The sequence below is a fragment of the Arachis hypogaea genome, chromosome 2 (genome assembly GCF_003086295.3).
Source record: "Arachis hypogaea cultivar Tifrunner chromosome 2, arahy.Tifrunner.gnm2.J5K5, whole genome shotgun sequence".
Lineage (NCBI taxonomy): Eukaryota > Viridiplantae > Streptophyta > Magnoliopsida > Fabales > Fabaceae > Arachis > Arachis hypogaea.
This window is the reverse complement of record NC_092037.1, coordinates 8,700,176-8,724,847: the sequence shown is the minus strand read 5'-3', so window position 1 is coordinate 8,724,847 and position 24,672 is coordinate 8,700,176. Positions and strand designations below refer to the sequence as shown.

General features: G+C 33.9%; 1 protein-coding gene across 3 annotated transcripts; it reads left to right on the top strand.

The window, feature by feature from the left end:
- Nucleotides 1-8,125: 8,125 nt before the first annotated feature.
- On the top strand, nucleotides 8,126-23,950 carry LOC112721349 (uncharacterized). 3 transcript variants are annotated; one of them, XR_003812834.2, is made up of 7 exons: nucleotides 8,126-8,448; nucleotides 18,109-18,466; nucleotides 18,561-19,212; nucleotides 19,761-19,960; nucleotides 20,480-20,721; nucleotides 21,687-23,237; nucleotides 23,404-23,950. XR_003812834.2 is itself a non-coding variant. In XM_029291294.2 (6 exons), exons 2-6 carry the CDS (start codon nucleotides 18,195-18,197, stop codon nucleotides 22,865-22,867), a joined length of 2,547 nt encoding a protein of 848 aa, XP_029147127.1. In that variant the 5' UTR covers nucleotides 16,282-16,700; nucleotides 18,109-18,194; the 3' UTR covers nucleotides 22,868-23,376. The 3 variants fall into 3 exon arrangements, 1 of the variants encoding a protein (XP_029147127.1); XR_003812833.2 differs by lacking the exon at nucleotides 8,126-8,448 and adding an exon at nucleotides 16,282-16,700; XM_029291294.2 differs by lacking the exons at nucleotides 8,126-8,448; nucleotides 23,404-23,950 and adding an exon at nucleotides 16,282-16,700 and having other exon boundaries at nucleotides 21,687-23,376.
- The last annotated feature ends 722 nt before the right edge of the window (nucleotides 23,951-24,672 follow it).

Here is a 24,672-nt window from a genome sequence, read left to right as displayed (position 1 = left end):
AAACCCATCAACGTGAGATAAAGACCAAAACTTTCATTATTAACATCGAATCCAGCCGCATACAACAATAGATAATGGAGCCCTAATATGCCAATTAATCGAAACATAAAACTAGATAGCATACCTATAGGAGTCGGAGACAAGGCTATGTGATGCTCCGATGACGAAGCTGCTGGGTTTCCTCCTCTTTGCGTTTTTTTCACTTTTCTCGGTTGTAGGCTTATGGTTTGAATGAAATGGGGAGAAAAGTCTTGATCTTTCACTCGGATTAATTTTATAGTATATTCGGATGTTAATCCACTAGACAGAAATTACATTCTAATTGATATAAATGTAGATGAGAGATGTTAGGGATTTGATTTAGAGAAAACTCAAATAAATTTTGGGAATGAAATTAATTACTCTAGGCATGGAGAAGAAGATTGAGTGATAAGTATGTTATTGATAAGCAGGTCTACTCCACTCGCTTATCATGAGATTAGCATTTATTCTGTGTTATATCTATATTATACACTATTTTTTGGCTACCTAGCACTACCCTAAGAATAAAACAAGTCAATTATATGTAATTAATAATTAATTATCTTATACGTAATAATAACTATGATAATGACTATAAATAAATAATTTATTTATTATTTTAAAAAGAGACCTTATTAATTTATTAATACGTTACAATTAAGTTGTTATTACAATTATGAGATATGCATTTATTTATTGTCAATTCATTCAACTAATTGTCTCATGGTCAATCTCCTCCCTAATTGCCTCATTGTCAACTCTGGAGATCACTTTGCGTTCAAGAATTACTTTATTATTTAATTAATTTTTTCTTTTATAGCTTAACCTCACATCAATTCATTATTAATATCATGTGATAGGTTGTGAGTAATGGGAGATACAAAAAACTAATGCATAGATTAGTACTTATTACTTAACAATCGTGAAATCAAGATTAACTTTGTGCTTGTAAATGACCAGTATGTAGGATGTCTCTACTGTATAATTCTGGATACCTTCGATTCGTATGACCACGACGTGTACAATGAGAACACTTACAAGATTTTACCGCCCATCTATTTTAATGAGGAGCCCCCTTTGTCTTCACAACAGTTGGATCACCGACCAAACACACATTTGAAAGAACATTGGAGTCAGGATTGTGTCTCTTTTTAAGCTTTTGGATTAGCCCAAAAATGTCATCTCTAATCTCCATGAAGTCATCTCGGTTCTTTGATGCTAACTCAGATAATGTGAAACACAGTGTTGCTAGAGCACCATATCTAATATCAGCAATATTTTCAGAGTCAGTTTTTGCGGATGTAACTGAACATACATAATTCTTCTTAGCATTTTTAGTCCACCTTGTGCAGACAAGAGTATCAGGAATGATATCGATGTGGTAATGTCTCATAGTACAGAAAATATAACAACATGAAATGCCACGACTTTCAAACAAATGACAATCACAAGCAAATTTTTTAGTGGCTTTATCATATTGTACTTCACATTCCCTCCCGGGTTGCCTATATTTATTTATTCTCACCTTAACTTTATTGTTGCTTACTGAATGGGTTACAACATTTAACTTGCCAGCTTCTTCTATCTTACACCGAACCTCTTTAAACATACTTCTAGTGAAAATATCGGCTGCTTGCTTCTCAATGTCTTGAATATACGTGGTCAACACAGGAGTTGTAAACAATGATTTAAAATCGGATAAGAATTCATTTGTCCGATACTGCGTCAATGCTTCATTAAAGTTATGTATCAATTCTAAAACGTAGCACTTTTTACTAATGTAATTCTTTATCAAGGAGTGGATACCTTTGCTATTGACGTAGTCCTGATTCCACCAAAAAAGTTATCATTTAAATATAAGGAAGCCCACATTTCTTTGATCCCGTATGTCTTTTGCAACCATTCATTCTCAGAAAACCCGTACTCAAATATCAAGTTATGCAATCTTCTCTCAATCTCTTCAGGAAAAAATTTTTCATACATTAGGTGCTTTAACCTATCTAAAAATTTTGAATTCTTTATAGTTTCACAGGAATTATAGTATAGATGCCATGCACAAAGACGGTGTGCATCATTTGGAAGAACTTCTTTTATTGCCCCCCTCATTACAAGATCTCCATCTCTCACTACGGCTGTAGGTTGTTTATTACCCATTATCTCCATGAACATCTTCAACACACAAAAAATAGGTTTTCCACTTCTCATCGGAAAATAAACCACAACCAAACGCATGTTTGTCCATGAGTATTTGTTCCTGAGAAGACAACCAACGGCCTATTATATTTGTTTTTTTGGTATTTCGTATCGAAGGCTAACACATCACTAAAATATTGGTAATCAGTGATGCTAGATCCATCGGCGCACACTAAATTATCAAGCTTACTATCCTTTAAAGTAAACTTCTCTTGCAATAGTGGATCCTCATCTGCCTTAGAAATTAGGTAACTCAATGCTGCATGTGCATCAACATCTTTTATCTTTGCACGCCTCGATTTGTCAAAATGTTTGTATAGATCTTTTTTTGTGAATCCCATCCTGTTCGAACCTCCTTTTTGTACCACCATGAACCCCATTATATGACAAGTTCTAACACCATAAAAGTGCAAACTATCAGCCTGTGCTTTATCAACGTCGGTCATTATTCGATATGCCGGAACAAACTGGATATACTTAAGTGGGATGAGGTCATGGTTGTGAGTCTCTTCAAATTTGGTGACCCGCCACTTTTGTAAAATCAAGTCATAGTGAAATATAACCTTTGCTTGACACATTACACGTGTGATTGGCTTGTGATCCTTTTTTCTATTCTCCATTTCCAAGTACTTTTTTCTACGTGTACCCTCTCTGTTACAAATCATCTATCGCATATTAAGATTTCTATTGAAATCTTGTCCCTTTTCGTCAAGCCTCGCAACAAAACCATACACTCTAGCATAATTTCTATAGAAATCACAACATTGATCAACAGTGTCAAACTCAATACCCCACATGTCATCATAGCTTAATTCGTTTAACTTCTTCTCAACTTTTTGAATTTTATAGCTACAATTCGATACCTCCATAGATTCACTAACTGTACCCTCATTGTTGATAATATCTTCCACCTCCTTATCAAAACTACTATCATACCGAAAACATAGCTCATTACATTTGATAGACTCCTCTAAAAATTTATTGTCATCGATGTTCATGCTTATGATGAAATTCTATTCAAAAAATAAATCATAAAATTATTTAATTAAGATACTAACAAACTTTACAAAAATAACTTAACAAAATAAAATAAATCATAAATTAAACAATTATAATCCGTCATATTCAAAAAACCCCATAAAAATATAAAAATATAACAAATGTATTCTGAATAATAAATCATAATTTGAAACAAGGAGATTTTCACAAGTTAATCTCATGTACTTTGAAAGTTTACTAATCAATTTCAAAAGTGAATAACATCATATCTTTCTTTAATGTTATTTATGCTATATTAGAGAACCAATCACAAAAAACAAAATCCAAGGTATAGACGAAATAGGCATAAATTCCATGACTATAATTTTCTATAATTCCATATATTAGACAAATAAAAAAGTCACAACTAAGACAGCTATGGTATGTCAAATTCAGAAACTCCAAAACAAAAATGAAAAAGGCTTAATCCAGCTTCATGATATGTTAAATTTTGAAACAAAATTGAAGTAGGATTAACTCAGCTTCATTCAACCATGATTCAAAGCATAAATGAAATGTGGCTATATCTATTATCCTAAGATCAATCAACTACATATATATTATAGTCAATGCTTCAATAAAATAGTACATCACCAACTAATAAAACAAAACACAAAGTCAACTCCCTTTCTTGAACCGGATTTCTTCAATATCACATCCTTCTTAATAAAAATTTCACTTACAATTGAAGTGACCAAAATAATCAATTAAGATACTTACAAAGTTTACAAAAAATGTGTAAAAAAAAAAACCAAGCTAAAACAAATGTATTCTGAATAATAAATTATAATTTGAAAATTTACTTTCACAGGTTAATCTCACGTACACTGTTCTTGGTGATTTCGAGATTTAATACCTATATGAAAGCTTCAACAAGAACCCAAACCATTTTATCCCAGTAAGCCAATTGCCAAATTTCTAAAAATTTAGACAAAAAAAACACTAACAACTATTTAAATGACCTGATATAATCCACTGGCATGCCAAAATTATAGGAGGCATAGAACTAAATATAAAATTGAAAAACAACAATTAATCTAAAAGATCAATTTATATAGTAGACATATAGCTCAAAAAATTATATTCATGACAGCAAGTTTGATCCATAAATTAAATATAATGGCAATCCTAATAATTGATTTGGTAATCACCAGAAGGAATCAACAAATGAAACTTATGGTTTGAACATGCAAGCAGCGAAACAAAGCCAAATAACAAAAACAAAATGAAATTCATTGTTTGAACATCGAATGAACAGAGAATAATTTGAAGGATGAAAACCTAACCTAATATCACCGTTGAACAGGGGTCATATGTGGACGTTAGAGACGGTAATAGAGACGCGGCTACGCTGGTGGATCGGAGGCGGCAAACACAGGGTTCACGGAGGCTCAGGACGTGAGAGACGGCGGCAACACTATTGTTGGAGGCGGAAACATGGGGCATTGTAATCGGGGTCACAGAGGCTAAGGACGGGATAGACGGTGATGGAGATGGAGATAGACGAAGGAACAGTGACGGATCCAGAAAATTTTATCAGTGGGGGCAAAATATATATAATATAATAATAAAACAATAAAATAATAATTCAAAATAATAAATAATTTAAAATTCCATTCTTCTAGGTTTCATATTTTGAAAAGATTAAAAGGCCAATCCTTGTCGCAAAAGAAATCTAATACAATCAATTGTGGTTGTCAAGTGAATTTGATAATTCTTTTTAGCTTGCTCAGATTGTTTTTCAGTAGCAGCACTAATGTGTTGTTTTGGCTTCATAAGTGCTTCACATTTTATCCAAACTTGATTATGAGCACTATCATGAATCCCAACATGAGTTTGTAATCTCTCTTTTTTTTTTGTCCAATTTGAAAAGCCATTGGTTACAAAAGCATCACTACCTTCAGTCTCAGATTTCATAAGATAACAACAAAGACAAAAAACAACATCTTTTGATATACTATACTCTAACATATTGCCATAATCATCAAACTAATTAGGATTAAATCTTCGAAAAGAAGAACCACAAGCAGTTTGCGGAAAAATCACGAGTCTTTGGTTGACAATGACCTTTTTGCAAATATGCACATCTAACTTTATCTCTGTCATTCGGATGATAACTTGAAATCTTTGGTCGTTGTCCTGGATTTGCTATGAGACTCTCTACTTTGAATTCTAAAAACCTTCTCTTATTAGAAGAAGTCGATGAATTGTTTTGGGATCCAATCTCCAATGATGAAATTCTTTTGAAATATTTCTCCATTACTAATAGAATAAAATTATAAACCTAAATTAATTAATTAATAAAATTAATTCACAATTCTACACAAATTGAAAAGTTTAGCATAAAATTATAAATACAAAATTGATCAATTAATAAAATTAATTTCTACCAGGCAACCGCAGCAAGCCAGCAACTAATAAACTGACAAATTTCTAATTCAAAATATCTCAATATATAAAAATAATTAACAAACAACTAATGAAATTAAAGTATTAATTACATCATCACAACAAATTTAATCACAAATTCACAGTTCCTAAACCAATCATATCAAATTATCAATTATCAAACAATGAAGCAAATGAGCAAAAACCTGAATGAAATAACTAACTATATGAACTATGTGCTAACTAAGTAACTATTTATTATTATTTAGTCACATAAAAATATAATACTCCAGTTGTCCAACAGCTTGAATCTCATTATCTCAATGAATATAATGAATTTGGCTAGTTGCTCATAATTTCTTGTTTTAACTTAACAAGAAAACCAATACAATACCACCTAACCAATGCCATGTTACACAAAGTCACAAAGACACAAATTATTCCTTTATTCTGAATCTTCATGACCCCATCCCAAAAGCTTATTTATTTATAATGTACATATGCTATAATTAATTGGTTACAGGTAGACTTGAGAATTGTTTAATATTTACCACTCCTGAAAGGTTAATTTGGGTTTTCAAATCCCAATTATGTACCAAAAGGCAAAGTCTAAGATTGAACTCCAGGACCAGGAGGACGACTCAGTAGCGGTACAGCGGCAGGAACAATAGAAAAGAGGATCGTACCCCAAGAAAGAAGAACCAGAAGTCCAAAAGAGATTGATGTTTGCTGAAGAAGAAGGTAGAACCGCAGAACCAGACGTCGAACTGTCGAGTGTCGAAGGAAGGAACGCAGAAGAGGAAGAGCGACAGAACCACACAAATCACAAGCAGTGACGCAGAAGAAGGCAAAACCTGAGAACCATCAGACGCGGCGCAGCGGCGATGCAAGTAGGAACCGACGGACTGGCAGAGACGCGGAGTAGTGGGCTGGCGCCTGGCGGCAGTAACTCTGAAGCCTGGAGGGTGGAGGTTGGAGGCTTGGAGCAAGGGATTTCCAATTTGGAGAGAAATGGAGAAGAAGAAGAGTTAGGGATTTGGGACTTTGGAATGGGGACAAAATTAATTATATAGTGGGACAATTATGGTATTTCATTAAGAACTACTCCCTATTTTTTAAAATCTCACTAGGGCAGTTACCCCCACTAGCTTATAAATAAATCCGTCCCTGCGAAGGAGTGAAGGATAGAAGGGATGTGGCAATATTGGTGAGTGGTGATGAACGACAGTAGTAAAAAAGGTTCAGATCTGAGGGTTGAGGGTGAAATATTCTAAGTTAAAAAAACAGACAATAACTAGTATTTTAGGAAGAGAAAACTGGGGGTAATTAAAGAGAAGAGTTTTCTTTAAAATTTTGTATTAATTTTAATAAATAAAAATACTTAATCATAATTAATTATATATAATTAAGGTATATACGTATTTATATTTATACACAAATAATATTTAATATACTTTTGAAATACATTAAATTTTAATTTTTTAAATTATTTAATTATTAATTAACTGAAATTAATGATACCACGTGTTTATATTATATTAATTCACATAAACAGGATATGAATTCTATCACAAATTTTAAAGTATGGGAGCAATCACCTTATTTTAACCCACGAAAGAATTATTATTCGTTTGTTTAAATTTTGTCTAAATGCACTTCACACTTCTTAAGTTCTTATTTCTTAGATGAATTTTAAAGTAATCATATTTGGTAGAAGCTTGTCAAGTTATGGCCGAAATTCCTGAACTACATTGTCACTTTCATCAGAAACGGATTTACAACCAACTTCTGACAGGATAGATGGGTGAAAAGAGTTGGAGTCCTTCAAAACCACGCAACTCACACTATTTTAGATAACAGGAGTGTAGTCAAAGAGGAGTTAAATTCTAAAATGATCTTTGGGATTGGTGTGGTACACTAAAATCATTTTTTAAATTTTAATTGTAATAATTACGTTTTTAAAATTGATAAAAGTGTACTATGTTAATCTCTGATCTATTTTTCATTAACGACGTGATGACATGATTTGATGACGTAAATTCTTAGTGACACGTGTCACTCTATAGTTTAACCATGTGTAATGGTATGATGATGTGTTGACTGGTGACACGTGACATGCTGATGTGGATAGTTGTGCCATGTGTCATAATGCTATTTGGCCACGTGTCACAACAGTATTCATCCACATGTCATCTATTATGTCATTATTATATATGCACCAAATTAATTCCTCATTTTTTATTAAGTGACTCATTTTAGTCTCTAAAATTAAATGTTGTACATCAAATTAGTCTCTTTCACTAGTTTTTTCTCTTTTTTTAAGAAAAAATAAATTTTTATAATATTTTGGATGCACAATTTTCAATTCTATTTTTTCATATATAGTTTAAATACAAGTGCTTTTATAAAGAGATATATGAAAATACTAAAATTCTCCCATTATATATATAACATACATGACAATGAGATTGAGTTAACCCTAGCCATCAGTGACAAAATTCAAAAACTTCAGAGTTCAGCCTCTCCTCTCCTCTCCTCAAACCCTCAGCCTCTCCTCTCCTGACTCATGAATGAAGCATGCACGGCCATCATCGCCGATTGTCACCTCCTACCCCCTCGGTCCTTCAGTGCCATCTCCCATCCCCTTAGTCTCTCACCGTACCTCTCGAGCTCACCGTCACACTCACCTTGCCATCTTGCAGTGCTCGTGTCATCGTCGGTCGTTGCATTTTTGTCGTTTTGTCACGTCTTCGCCGGTCTTCGCAGATAAATTGCCAGTCTTCATTGGTCTGCTCCTTTTTTTGTCGGGTAAGTCAATTCTGTAAAATGTGAATTCGGAAATTTTCATTATTTACTTTGATTAATTTATTATAATGTCTAGAGTTAGGTTAATTATAATTTATATTTTTTATGCTGCTTCTGATTTTTAGGGCATTTGTGATTCAATCTCTGTGGATTCTATTATTTATGTGTTTATGTTATAATTGTTTATTCTGATTCTTTGTTAATTACAGTAGCAATGTTATAATTTCTGTGAGTTAGATTAATTAAAATTATAATTATAATTTATATTTGTTAATTTATATTTATCTGTGATTTATGTGTAGTTTTTGTGATGTCTGTGATTTAATTTTTGTGATTTTCTATGAATTGTTCTCTATAATTTGATTTATGTGATTTATTGTGGATATTTGTGTGTATGTGATTATAGTTTTATTGTTCTGTAATTTTATAAAATGTTTTTCTTTGATGCATTGAGTAATACTCTTGAAAAAAGCACTCCATCGATTTATTTTTTTCATATTATTGACTTATTTTTCATATTATTGACTTATTCTTAATTTTAACCTTTAATTGTATTCTTCTTTTTGATATAAGATTCAAACAAATCGAAATTTACCATCACTACCATTACATGGTGAAGAAAGGCTTGAGAATTCTACAATGTAATAAATTATGCTTTGTTGTTTTTAGATATGTTTAGTACTTTGATAGTTTTATGGATATATTTGATATTAAATATTTGTTGTTGTTAATGTCTTTGGGGACTATGAATATAATGTTTGATATGGTTTTTCATTTTTTTTAATTTTTTTTCCAGTTTTTTAATTTTTTAAAAATTTGTGAATATCCGTGGAGTCCCTAGTGTTCAGCGAATACGGGGTCTCCTTTACTAGTTACGGGAACGGGGACTGAATATGGGGATGGAGGCAGGGGATGTCCTCGCCCCCGTGGATATTCGTTGTCATGCTTAGTTGGATGTTTATTTTATTAGGTATGTAGATGGTTATTTTTATTCTAAAAATCGACTTTCTTGATGGAGAGGAAGTTCGAGTTACCGAGACTAGTTGGTGAGGGAGGGACTCATAGCACAACAAAAGTTTGGGAAGGAGTATGTAGCAATAAAAGAGTTAGAAGGTGGACGATTAAAATATAAAAAATAAAAGTATAATTTTTGAGAGGATAATTTGTGATGGACTATTTTTTTTATCTTTTTATGAATTTAGAGTACATTTCATTATTAAAGCTCTTCATAATTTTCGTTGTTTATCTAATAAAACCTAAATATTATTTATTGTATTGGTGTTTATTCTACTTGATTATATTTGTGCTTCACTTATTACATAGGATAAATATGTAAAATCGTCTAGTGGATAGAATTAATAATCCTTGCTTAAGAAAATATAAGAGCAATGTCATTGAAGAAAAGACGTGTCTATGTTTTCTTGAGATTTGCAATTTTAAATTTGCCAATTTTATTTTGACCTACATTACCAAATTGTGAAACTAAAATTAAGTTATTAAATTTTTAATTTTTTTATCATATCAGCTGTGACTAGGATTGTTAAAATAGAATAAATTTATTGGACAAATCTGTTTATCTGTTTAAATGGACGAATTTTGTTTTTAAAATTAAGTTCATTTTAATTTTGAACTAAACGGATTAATTCTAATTAATTAAAAAAGAAATAATGAGTTAAACGAGTTAATTCACAGGTTAAATAGATGGTTTATTTTTTTATATATGTTTCAAAAAATAGTAATATTTTTTGCCAATATTTTTTTTTTGCAAAAATCTGATTTATCAATTTAAAAAATATTTGTTTAAGATTATTTTTATCTTAAATTGATATTTTTGTTAAAAAAAATTTTAGAAAAATAAAATAAACAGGTCAATTCATTTAACTAATCATACTAAACTATAAATAATTCAAACTGCAAAAATTATGGTCAATAAATAAATTAAATTTAAATGAACTAACCCGTTTAATTCGTCAACTTAAAATAAATTGAACCAAAATAAGTTGAGCAGATCAATTTAACAATTTTACCAAAATATTTATAAATAACTTGAATTTAAAAAGTACACTATACGAATCTATTAAAAAAAATAAAGAACATAACACATAATCTTCAACCATATGTATTTACTAGGTCAATATGCATTTTAGTTGAAAGAAAGTAGCAACAACAATAAATGAAGTTGTGTTCTATTTCATAAAATTAAATATTTTCATCTAATTACGTTTGAGTCATTTTAACTCGATCTAATTCAAAAAGTAAAATTTGGTTTAATAAAATTTTTTGAACACATAATTTATGCTTTTGGGTATAACTATAGTGCATAATCTTTTTCCTCATCATATGTTCTATCCTTTAATTCTTTGGTTTACTGAATTCAATTCTCGATGAAGTGAAATAAAATTATATTGTACCTTTTGAAAATTAATAATATTTTTTAAAATATTTTTTAAATTAATACCTATTTTATTAAAATAAAAAATTGAATATAATTTTATATATTAAAAAATATCTAACTTTATTATTACTGTGTTTTGTATATAGGGTAAAGTACTAATTTGGTTCCCTACGTTTGGGATGAATTCTGTTTTACTCTCCAACGTTTAAAGTGTTATATTTAAATCCAAAATAGTTTTGATTTGCATCAATCAGGTCCTACTGTTAAGTGGGTGTGAAATACTTAACGTCGTGTCCGACGTGGCAAATTGGGTATAGTGGCTACAGTTAACCGTTGGAAGCACAAAAAAAAGAAAAAGAAAATAAGGTCCAATAAATAAACCCTAATTTCCAAAATTGATGTTCTTCGTCTGTTGAGAATGGATCCTCAGTCATCTTCCCAAGGTTCGCGTAGCAGCACCAAGAGTCATGGGAGAAGGAGGACGTGCTTCTGTGGAGAGAGACCAGTGTTACGGACATCATCTACAGCGGAGAACCAGAAAGAATATTCTGGGGATGCGTTAAGTATCTAGTGAGTCTCCTTCTTTCTGTCTCTTGTTTCAAAATAGCGTTGGGTGTTAGTGTTTGGAGGATCTGAACTGTGTGGTGTCTTCGTTTTAGTTTGGTTGAGAACAGATAGGAGAAGGATGCGATTATTTTTCTTGGGTAGAGCCTAAAAGGCAAGATCCACAAATTCAAATACTGAAGAACAAAGTAAGTGTGTTGTAACAAGAACTGCAGAAAGCCGAAAGAAAATTTGCATCGGCACTTGCTGTTGGAATTCTTGGATGGACAACGACTGGGCTGCTGCTATATGTTCGACTTAATTGAGGTTTAGGGGGTTAGCAGTTATGTTTGTTTGCTTTGCCGTTGTTGTCGCTAGTTTGGAGGGAATGTTAAGTGTTTAGGGTATTGAAAAAATTGACAGACAGTTAGGGTGATAACAGTGATGTGTTAGTTGAACTTTTGGAAGTTGTATGTGTAAAGGCATTTGCTGTAAGCATGATCAAGTTTTTGAGTGAAATGAAAAGCTATGAGTTCCTGTATTTTGATATATATTATTTGGCCCTGTAAAAATTTAATTCAGTTTGATCTATCAATAAATAGAAGGCTTAATTTGCCAATTCACATAACTATGCTGCTGAAAATTCATTTAAATCATTAGATAATGGAGAAGTCTTAAAGAAGCTTCTCTTAAGCATTATAGTATCCAAACAAGCCTTAAATATAACCATGAAAAGATAACAACACAAAAGAGATCAACATGAAACTAGTAGTCTTAAAGTAGGCTATCTAAAGTATCACATAGACATCAGCCCTTGGTCATTGTCACTTTCATTACAAAACAGAAGGTAAACACTAAAATCTACTATAAATTCATCCCAATGCTTTCCAGGCCCTAGGTGGTATTTTTGCCATGAACTTCAGGGTCCTCCTTGATGGGCTAGTGACTGTTATTGTCGATGGATGGGGTTGACTGGCGCTGCTACTGCATCTAACTCTCTTATTAGAGGATGTTTATGACTCTTGGGTCCCTCCAACTTGTGTATTGCTCTTCCTCTTTGGCTGAAGTTTTGTTGCTGGTTTTGTTGTTGTCTTGGCTGGGTTCTTGCTGGGGTTTGGAGTCCTAGTTGTGTCAGCACTTTTCTTGGCTTATGGAGCTGCATTATGCTATAAACAGTAACAACAAACAGTGACATCAGGGGATTGGATTCAACAAATTGGGTTCATCAGACAGTAACAACAATCACATATAAGGAATTGTGTTCAAATTGACAACAACAACTTTACCTTTTTTGCTGAGGCCTCCACCTTACGTTTTCTAGGGCAGGTTTTTTTTTTTTGTGACCAAGTACAAAATAATAGGAGCATTTTTGTTGTTGTCCAGCCCTGGATAATTTAGCCAGTGTCCATTGTTGCGTGGCTCATCACCAGTCTTGTTTCTGCTTAGTTTTGGGTGCCCTATTGGTTTCCTAAACACTGGTGGCAGCACATCATCATTCTCAGTCTGAGCCTAGAGATTTGGTCCATTCATTGGGTAGATTACATGTTGATAGCAGTCCACGTAGGTCTCTTTCCTATAGCACTTGTTCACATAGTTCTTAACATCTAAACATATTTTCCTAATGCAACTCATGGCATGTTCACAAGGGTAACCTGTTAGTTGAAACTTTCTACAGGAGCACTCATGTAACTTTAAGTCCACAACAAATTTGTCTCTATTACCCTGACTGCTAGACACCTATACTTGTCCCTACCCGCATATATGGCTAACCACTCCCCACCTTTATCCAACTCTCTTTCAATTTTTTTTTGTTTATTTTTGGCAAAATTTCTCCAGCATATGTAACTATACTTTGTTTGTTGTCAGCCCACCTATTCATATAATATCTTCTAACATAGATACTATGGGTTTCTCTCTAAGCTCTACAATAACAGAGTTAAAACACTCATACATGTTGTTTACAAGTGTATCAACTCTAGAAAAATAATTAAACCTGGACTTGCTCCAATACTTGGCAGGGATCTCCATGAGATGATTATAAGCTCTTTAATCAACCAGTTGAATCTCCTTCATTCTTCTCTCCTACTCCTGGACATATGTTGCCTTTGCAGCCTTCCACATTATCATTTTTAGTTGAACACCTGGGAACCTTTTTCTGAAATTGCTATATAAGTGCCTGACACAAAACCTGCGATCTACGCCAGGCAGCAACTCATCAAAGGTAGGGATCAATCCTTTGGAAGTAGAATTTAAAAATAGCACAAGTCAATAAGAGCACAACATGAATTAAAGACAGAATCAATTACACAAGTTCAGGTGAGTACTGGTTAGATTGAGGGTTACCTTTTGTTGGTCGCTCATGAAAGTACATCATCTGATTTTATCAACTCCCAAATCATCACACAGATTCAACAAAAACCATCTCCACGCGTCTTTTGTCTCTACTTTAACAACAGCATAGGCAATTACCAAAATTTGATCGTTGGGACCCCCATATGGAGTCTTGATGAAGCAAGCATCCAACTAGATATAAATCCTCTCAAATCGTGGTCTCATGTCCTTACCAGGGATTGGTGTCTCTAATTGAAACTCAGGAGGTCTTTCCACTTGTATCTGAACAGTGGAACCCGGATTTGACCTCAGTAACTCAGCAGCATAGTCATAAATCCTCCTATATTGCTCTCCATAAGTACCATTAATCTCATCCAAGGCTTGCTGCTTCACTCTGGCAGCTTTGGTCTTTGTGAGATCAACATTCCACTTGCTATGAGCCTTTCTTATCAAAGTTCTCAACTTGATTTTAGGGTTCTCACAGATCTTCTTCATAAAAGCCTTACTCGGCCACTGAGAACTCATGATACCAATCTTGGTTGCCTTACTGTATGTGTGTTTTTTGTAGCAGCTGGTCATTGCCATGTATCCTCTCTCTTCATCTTATGGCAGTAAGCAAACCACTTGCAACCTTCTTTTCAAACAGCTTTGCACCTATGGCTATCACACTTTGAGAATCATATTCCTCTGCCACTGTGCACAGCATAGCTAGTTACACATTCCTTAAAAACATTTCTATCTACGTACATTGTCCCAACCTCCCATTTATACTCCTTCATATTCTTCAAACTCTTGTACAATGGGTACTTCCTCAACAAGGGATCCCATTCATCATCACTTACAGGGACATCCCACAACTCATCACTCTCATACCCAACATCTTCATCCCTAGTCCAGCAGCCACCACTTGCTCCTTTCCCTTATTAACACTGCCACTAAATTCTCCTTGTACTTTATCAGTTGGAACACTCTGTTTCATCTTTTACGAATCTTTCGTAGTTGTGATATCAACATCATACAATCCTCCATCACCATTCCAATCATCATCGCTGTCATCAAATGCAACCTCCAGATCACTATCTCCAAAGCCGTTTTCACTCTACTGTTCATCACTGTCTCCCTCATAATCATTTTCTGGCTGGTAGTCATCATCCTCAGATTCATCATCACCAGAAAAATCTGACCTCCCTGACCTCTCTTCATCATCATCCTCCAACATATCATTTTGGGCTTCTGTCACCAACTTGGGCTTCTTACCCACTTTGGCCTGAGCAGATGATTGGGCTTTGTGCAGTACAATTGGACCAAGTTCAATAGTCCCTGCAGTGGGTGCAGCAGCCTCACCACCATCTATGTCTTCAACTTCTTCAATGGTGCAGCCTTTCCTAGCAGTAGCACCCTCTTTGTGAACAACAAAAAGCTCCACCATGTTGTCCCTCATTCTAATTCTAGCCATGTCCATTGCATCCTTGTCTGTGTAAAGCATCCTCAGTCCTACATCTGTTTTATCTTTCGGAGACTTATACCACATTGCAGCGATGTTCTCTGCCACATATCCCTGTTCAACCACTATCTCTATGGCCTTGAACCTACTTCACCTATCTTCATCACAGTAGTCCACTATTGAAGTCTCACCCCCCACATAGTGTAAAGGTTCACCATCAAACCCAAACTTCCCCCCATAGTGTATCTTGATGCTAAAATAACTCATTCTTCGAACAATTTGTTAGACAAATATAATAGACTTCATAAAATTCGCAGATTGATCAATAACAACAGAAATGCATAAATGCAATCACTAGGGCAAAATAAAAACTTCCAAAACAAAACAAGAAACGAATATGAAAATATAAATCAAAACAATCAGATATCAACATGCATTAAGATGAAAACCAAATGGGTTAAGGAGATTTGATAGAGGGATACCTGATACGATCTTCTTCCGGAAAGGAAGGGTTTCAAACTAACTGCTTATGTGGACCTTTAACGTTACTGAAGGACAATGTCACCTCTCTAGTTGCGAATCGCAACTCTTGAGTGATGATCAGTAGGGTTTGTTGGTTTTCTTTACCATTCGTGCTTCACAAGAAGAAGAAGAAGAAGAAGAGTTAGGGTAAGCATGGGTTCTGTCCAAAGACAGGAACAATTACACGTCTATTAATCCGTGTCCCTTCTCCCTTGCCACGTCGGACACGGCATTAATTATTTCACACCCATTTAACGGTAGGACCTGATTGATGCAAATCAAAACTATTTTGGATTTAAATAGAACACTTTAAACGTTGGGGACTAAAACAGAATTCACCCCAAACGTAGGGGACCAAATTAGTACTTTACCTTTGTATCTATTATGAATTTCTATCTTTTAAATTTTGAATTTTTATTTTAGAGAGTAAAGTGTGATCTTTTACTCTTGAATGGTTTCTCTCTTATATTTTCTCTTAGTTCCACCTATGAAATAAATAGTAGAAAATTACATCTTACCTTCTAACATGAAATTCAAAATTTAGAGAATCTAAATCCATCTATTATAGTTATTTATTATAACTTTTTGAAGTTTCAAAAATATTTTAAAAATTATTATTATTTAATAATATTATGAAAGTGGCCATGTGAATATGTGAGTATCTGAGTAGGAGTAAACACTAAAACAGGGCAGCTACTTCCCTAACTGCCGAATTCCTCTTCTTCTTCTTCTTCTTCTTCAAACTTTCGAACGGCGGTCACTTCTTTCTCTTCACTGCGGCTTCTGCTATGTATTCTCTCTCCGTCGTCGCTATTGCTATGTAATCTCTCTCCACCGGAGCTGCAACCTTTCAGCTCGTCGCCGTCTGTTCTCCTGCTCTCTACTCACCCACTCTCTCTCGCTACCTCTCTACTTTCTCTCCCACCACCGCCGCTGTTCTATCCACTACCAGATTTCGCCGCCGCCTGCAAACTCTGCTGCCGGTACCGCAACGAACACCGCTTCCTTTTAGAAACTTAGGTATGCGTTCTCGTTCTTCATGTTCTATTAGTTGGCCTTTTCTCTTTCTGGAACTTAAATTTATCTCTTGTTTTATTTTATCCAAATATTTGTTACTTTTTTCCTCTTCCTCTGTAAATTGAATGTATTTATTTCAAACGATTGTACTTTGTATGGTGTTTTGTGTCATTTTCTGGAAGATAGAACTTTGGCTTTAGAATTTCCCTAATGGAATGGATATTGATGGTGTGTTGTGTTGTTGCTTTGATAAGTTGTGTTTCTTGTTCATGGGCTAGGTATTCATATATGCATTATTTCTATTTTCGACCCCTCAAAATTCCATACTTTTATTCCAAAAAAAAAAAGGGAGAAATTGTGATGGATAATGCGCTTGTCAGTATGTTTTTCTTTTGTTATTATGTTTTTTTAGTGAGACTTTTTGGTGATGGTGGTGGTGTGGTGTAAGATGTGCAATTTGCTGTTTGCTACCTATGAAGTCTGGTTTATTGATTGTTCTTGTTGGGGCTGGCTTAAGTGTGCAAGTGCCAGAGGTACTTTAGTTATTTCCCCTCTATATAAGTAGAGCATCACAGTTCACAAGGGTCACCAAGGTGGTGCTAACCATCATGACAACAACTTAAGCAATGCCTACAACAATGATATGACTTGCGTTAGTGAAGATTAACCTCAAACTTTTCTTAAGCATAAGGCATTTCTGTTGTATTATATCAACTCATTTGGTTCCTTAGGATAACATCATGTGCCCTGTATAATTTTTAGTTGTTTTATAAAATGTGAAACGTTTTTTTTTTCTTTTTTAATAAGAGGAGAGAAAATAAATAACACAAAAAGAGAAAACAATAGAAAAGCACAATAACTAGATGCTCAAGGCATCATCAAGAACAAGCTGACCACATAGTTGGAGGGATGGCTCATTGAAGCATGGTTTATGATGTGTTTGTAGATAGAGAATTTAAAAAAAATATTTTTATAAATTTGTAATAATGATTTTAAATTAAATTTGAATATTTTATCAATGTTCCTTCTGCTGCCCATTGCCCAGCTAAGAGATAGTCTTTGAGAAACTGAGCATTGAAATTCTGATTTTCTGCTTATTGTTATCTCATTTTCTGCATTTCTTTTTGCTATTGTTTTGGCCTGTTATTTTCTCTCATGCTGACTGATTGTTATGCTCTGCTGAAATTTTATTATTTGAACGAGCATGTGGCTGCTGATTGCTACTATTATTATTAAACTATTTAGACTTGTTTAATGCTGAAATTAATGTGTTTTCTATTTTATTATATAAAGTTTGTCAAATTTTTATAGAAACACACGCATACTTGTAGGTTGTACCCCACCGGTGATTGTTGCTGATATACACTTACATTATGATAATGCCTTTAACTGTGCTTCTAATTCTTTGCAGATTGGACAAAAATGTGAAGTCACTTGGTTGTGTCTTCCCAGTCTCATCTACATTTGTAGAAGCAAATTTGTTCGTGTTTGTTATTAATGGCCAGATGGGATGCAATTCTGTCGCTTCCCGTCCAAAATCCTCCCACATTGGAGATCTCTTCTGCTGACCTAGTATGGTCGAAAGTGGAAGGTTGGCATGATAAACTAGATAGAGTTGCCCTAATTCCATTTGCCAGAGTTGATGATTTTGTGAGAGGTGAATCAAATAATAAAGAATGTCCAACAAGATTTCATGTTGAAGCAAGGCGTCGACGTCGTCCATCAATGCCTCTCAAGCCGAAGGTTGATGGTATACTAGAGTATATACTGTAAGTTGTAAACACTTCATTTAGTGTCCACTATTTGTTGCTATTGCTTCCTGTATTTCACTGCAATGTGGATTTTTATACTATGTCAATGCAGGTATTGGTGTTCCTTTGGTCCCGATGACCACAGAAAAGGTGGTGTTGTACGGCCAAGTCGGACTACATATGTTCCAAAGAAGAAAAATGCTGGTCGGCCAAATACTAAGAGAGGTTGCACCTGTCACTTTATTGTGAAACGCCTCATAGCCGAACCTTCAGTTGCCTTGATCATATATAATGATGATAAACATATGGATAAAAAGGGTTTGCCATGCCATGGTCCACAGGACAAAAAGGCTGCTGGAACACGTGCAATGTATGCTCCATATATATCGGAAGATCTTCGACTTCGTGTTTTATCTCTCCTATATGTTGGGGTCTCTGTGGAGACTATTATGCAGAGGCACAATGAATCGGTTGAGAGACAGGGAGGTCCTAGTAACCGTGATGACCTTTTGACCCACCGATATGTTCGACGACAAGAGAGGGCGATCCGTCGATCTACATATGAACTAGATGATGATGATGCTGTTAGCATCAAGATGTGGGTTGAAAGCCACCAAAGTCACGTTTTCTTCTATGAAGATTTTTCTGATTCAAATCCATTTACTCTGGGGATTCAAACTGAGTGGCAATTGCAGCAAATGATTAGATTTGGGAATCGAGCTTTGCTTGCATCAGATTCAAGATTTGGTACAAACAAATTAAAGGTCTTTTTCTTTCCTTTTCCTTGATTTTAAATTACGGAGCACTGACACTTTGTTGAATTGCAGTATTTACACATGTCGGACGCATTTCAGACATGATACTTGTTTAACATTCGTCTAGCACGCGTGTCCAATCGTGTCTTAATAAGAATTAAAAGCTACTTCTTTGAACACACTTGAACACAGTCAAATATGATTACGTGTTAGCGTGTCCAACCTTATTCTTGACTATGTTTGAAATGAGTTTAGTAATACCAGATATTATTAATTATTAATGCAAAAGGTTATCTAAAATGACTTATATATTTAAAATGGGCATAAAAAAAATTTTAAAAAGTTAGTTTGTATTTTAATATCAATAAAATATCAAGATACTATTATAATCTCTGTGTGTGTGTGTGTGTGTGTGTGTGTCCTTGTTTACAAGGTTTGTTGTGTTGTGTCCCGTATTTGTGTACATGTTCGTGCATCATAGATTTTAAGTAACCGTGGAACATATTTGTTTGTTTCAACAAAAAGCTAATAGCAAACACATTGATTATTTTGTCCAGTACCCCATTCACAGTCTTCTTGTGTTTAACTGTGACAAGAAGGCCATTCCAGTGGCTTGGATAATAGCTCCAAGGTTTTCGAGCTTAGATGCACATCGATGGATGAGGGCTCTTTACAATCGAGTTCAAACAAAAGATCCTAACTGGAGATTGGCGGGCTTTATAGTAGATGATCCGCTTTATGATATCCTGGCAATCAGGTTAGTGCAATTTATCAATGAAGCTAATATTGTAAAATATGTAAGATTTATAAAGAATATTGTCCATTTCTACTACAATTTCAAGATTTTAAATTTCTATTGTCAAAAGTAGGATGGCTTCATTTATAATTGCCTTTATGTAGATATGAATTATTTGAAGTAATAATGTTTGAAATGTTTTTACAGAATGTACTGAATATTTTTTATATTGATGCTTCTTGGTTCACGTTTTCTATTGACATCTTCTTGTGTCTCTTTCCTTTGAAACCCAAGAATCCAAGAATAATACTATTATTTTTACTTGAGGATGATTATTTTTTTTAAAAAAATTGAATTTGATTTGTATATTAGGAGTCCTTTATCCATGTCATAAGATATGGACTGGTCCTTACAGGGTTTTAATATTTGAGCATGATGGCTCATTCAAATGTTTGATATAGAAATCTATTTTGCATTGTGAATCCAAACTACGAAACTATATTCTCAAATAATAATTATTATATTCTGTGTATTTGCCAGAGATGTTTTTCAGTGCTCAGTATTGATAAGTTTCTGGAGGGTTCGTCATCTATGGCATAAAAACATAGTGAGGAGTTTGGAGATTGACATGCAAATAAAGATATCCAAACAACTTGAGCTGATTGTGGATAATATTAGCCGCCTTCAAGGGACCATGTCACTCTTTGAAGATTTCATTGAAGACTTTATTGATGAATCCAATTTTATGGACTATTTCAAGGCTACTTGGTATCCTAGAATGGGTTAGTAGTATCTACCTATATCATGGAATGCTTGTATTTTTTATGAAATTGAGAAATAATATTATGCTCACCACCAGTTATCATTGTGCTTCATTTTTATTACCCCTATGGCTGCAGACTAGTAAAGATCAGCATCTATTTCAAACATAGTTTGCATACATAAGGCAAATGCTTGACACTGTCCAAAATTTTTCATGAATTTTTTAAAGACATTGTTTGGTACTTTTGCTAAGGGTATGGTGTGTTCAACAACATTAGGTCGGTTCCCATTGACAACTTTGTGGGTTTTGAGAAAAGAAAAGAAGCCAGACCTTTGTGGCAGTGTGTTTCTGCTAATTTTTAGTTTTTGTTACACGTGGTTTTGATACTCTTTTCTCATGTTCCTTTTCTTATAAAAGGGATATCTGTTTCTCCTATTTGTAATTTTTCCTTTTTATCCTGTAAAATGTTATAAAAAGATAACTCCACATATTTATCAGATGTTTTCTTTTAATTTGTAATTTGTAAATAAAAGTTGTTCTGTTTGTAATTTAGTAATATACTAATTTTCTTTCTATGAAAACAAAAAAGGAAAGTATTAACTCTTGATACTTTTTTCTCAATACATATAATAGTTTATTGAATAAATAAATAATTAAATTATGTTATGTGTCTTGGTTACAAATGTTCTTTAGAACGGTGCATAGATTGGGAGAGTGTATCTTCAATCAAGATGTTAATTTCTTCCCCCTCCTAAATAATAGCATTCATTATTATTCTGGTGAAGATTTGCCAACATAATAAGCCAATATATTGTCATGATGACTTACAATCACCGAATATAATAGTCTTGGAAGGCTATGTTGTTTTATCGAATGGGAAAAACATCTAATTATGATGGACTTGATACCTATTTGCGTTTGCTTTTTTATGGGCATTTATATATACGAGGTTGATGCTGTTGAAATTTTGTCCCGTTGATGTAGGAGCTTGGATCAATGCACTTAAAACTTTGCCTCTTGCTAGCCAGGAAACTTGTGCAGCAGTGGAATTTTATCACAACCAACTGAAGATCAGACTGTTCAATGAGAAGGACAACAGTGTTTTTCAGCGAGCTGATTGGTTGGTTGACAAGTTGGGTACGAAAGTCCATTCTTATTTCTGGCTTGATGAGTACTCTGGAAAAGATGATTTTGCTCGCTATTGGAAAAATGAATGGATAAGTGGTTTGACATCATGGCGCAAGGCGCTGAAAATTCCAGATACTGATGTCCTATTGGAAGATGGGTGTGCCATGGTTACTGATCAGGATAATCCAGAAAAAGCTTATGTTGTTCACAATCCCGGTTCAATGTTTAGCATATGTAATTGTAGTTGGGCACAAGGTGGGAACCTCTGCGAGCATGTCCTGAAAGTTATTAGCATCTATCAAAAGAGAAGGTCCCTTCCACCTTCTGTTGGCTTTTTTCAGTATCAGCAGGCTCTAAAGAACATTTTGCATTGCCCACCCTATGACTCTTTAATTCGCGATCATGCTGTCTCCTTGGCAGTTTCTGTTCAGCAACAGTTAAATACCCTGCTTGATAAAGAAAGTGTTGCAACTGTTATGGATCCTAATGAGAAAAGAGTAGTTGTTGATATCTGCTTAGAGACATCAAAAGTAGTCTCATGTAATCAAGATCCGAAGTTAGATAATAAACAGTTTATAATCAATGATGATATATCTCTTGATGGTGATGACTCTGATGATGGACTCAAAATTGCTGATCAAGTTGTAGATTGTCACAGGAATGAAAATGGCATCCCATCTGAGAGGGTTAGAGAAGACAGTCTATCTGCTGACATGGACGTTGATCTATCATCAATTTATATTTCCCCTCCTAGATTGTTGTCTACCGATGAGAATTTTTCAAGTAATGAGTTCCCAGATAAAGCTTTTGCTACTGAAGTGAATGAGGTTTTAGCTTCTGAGGATGGTGCTTCTAGCGATGCTAAGGATAAAGAACGCAATTTAGATAAAGACTCTAAAGAATATGCAATGGATGTTGATCCCCCACTCTTAGATGTCTCATTGGAAACAGCAACTCCGGAACACTGCGAAATCCATCCGAATGGGTTCAATGATGTTCCTGGAGTAATTTCTTGCAGAAAAGAAGCTGAGCTATAACATCCCTTTGATATATCCATGGATATTGACCTACAGGTTGCTGTCGAGAAACGAACTCTTGGTACAATTGAACCAAAAGTACAATCCAAGAGGATGCAAAATTGGGTTCAAATACGATGAAAAGAACATGAATTAAAATTCATCTATTCTTGACGGCTGTTAATGGTATGACCATATTTGAGGTTACCAGCCAGCCTGAAGTGTCAATAGCAATTAGTTATATTCACAAAACTGTATCAGGATTCAGGACGAATTGCTGATGTGATCGTATCGAGTGGTAGATAATAGTTACAACAGTTGCTATTAACTGATGGTGATTCGTAAATTGGGGATTTCTTCGGATTCTCTCCTTCCGAACAACTACTAGAGGGTAAGCATGAAACTGTATTTATTCTTCTTATTACCAAATAATAAGAGTTTGTTCTGTTTAACTTGGCTAATTTTTTTGTGGTGCTTCATATATACTGTAAATTTGAAGTCTGCTTATGTTATATGGAGTTCAGATCTAATTAACCAAGATATTCTGATCTGTCTAGGATGAAAAAGAAAAATCTCCGGATTGCTTCATTCTTTTGTTCCCTTAATTGTATGGAAGCAAAGATTTATAACCTTACTAATGTTGAGCGCATCCCATGGTTTAAATTGTAAATGTGGTGGCGGTCGTGGTTGTGGTTGTGGTGGTGGTTGCACTACGATGAAGGAATTGTGGGGAAATGTGCAACAGCCACACAATTGGCTCTATGATGCCCATATGGTGGACACTGCAGAAACATTGTAACAACTACTATAGTTTTTATTACCCTGTTATTTCTTAGGGTTTTTATTAGATCGGAGTATGTTAGATATTAAACATTCTCTCTCTTATAATCCTGATATAGTTGGTTACTTAGCATACTAGTGGATGTCTCGCATATGGTGAAAATTTAAGGACAGTTAACTTCATGTGAAGTTGACATGAAGTTGATAGCTGAAAGTTGGTAGATGATAATTTAGTCAAACTTATCAAATTATTTACCGGCTCTCAGCTATCAACTTCATATAAAATTAATTGTATCCAAGTTTCTACCATTGCATTGCACATACGTGTGGGTTGAGTGTTTAATCTTGTTTATTATACCGGTGTCTAATCTACTTTATTATATTTGTGCGTCACTTGTTACTTAAGATAAATATGTAAAATCGTTTAGTATATAGATAGAATTAATCATGCTTAAGAAAATATAATAGCAATGTCATTGAAGTAAAGACGTGTGTTTGTGTTTTCTTGAGATTTGCTACTTCAGATTTGCCAATTTTACTTTGACCTACATAATCAAATTATGAAACTAAAATTAGTTAATTGAATTTCCAATCTTTTTATCGTATCACCTCTAACACTTATAAATAACTTGGATTGTAAAAAAATACAATACACTAATCTATCAAAAAAAGTTGTTCGGTGACATCATAAAGAACATAACACAATCTTTAACAATATGTATTTTGCTAGGTTAATTTTCACTTTGGTTGAAAGAAAGTGGCAACCACATAAGCAAATAAATTAATTAAAATTTTTGTAGTTGTGTTATAATAGAGTATTTGCAAGAGGAAAAATTTTTTATACTCCAATAAAAAGTGAGGTTGTATTTGGTAAATCTTCAATGCATGGAAATTAACGTGTTTCAATTAGATTATTTTTAATTACAAAATTTTATTTTTGAATTATAAATAAATTTTATAAATTTTTTGGTATAGATAAAAAAGTGATATTACCTCCATTGAAAAAAATATTTAATTGTAATAAAATAAACTATTAAAATTTTGGC

Coding starts and splice junctions, on each gene's coding strand:
- LOC112721349 (XM_029291294.2), top strand. CDS start 18,195: ATGGCCAGATGGGATGCAATTCTGTCGCTTCCCGTCCAAAATCCTCCC. Junction 19,213..19,760: donor TTGGTACAAACAAATTAAAG/GTCTTTTTCTTT, acceptor TATTTTGTCCAG/TACCCCATTCACAGTCTTCT. Junction 19,961..20,479: donor TATGATATCCTGGCAATCAG/GTTAGTGCAATT, acceptor TGTATTTGCCAG/AGATGTTTTTCAGTGCTCAG.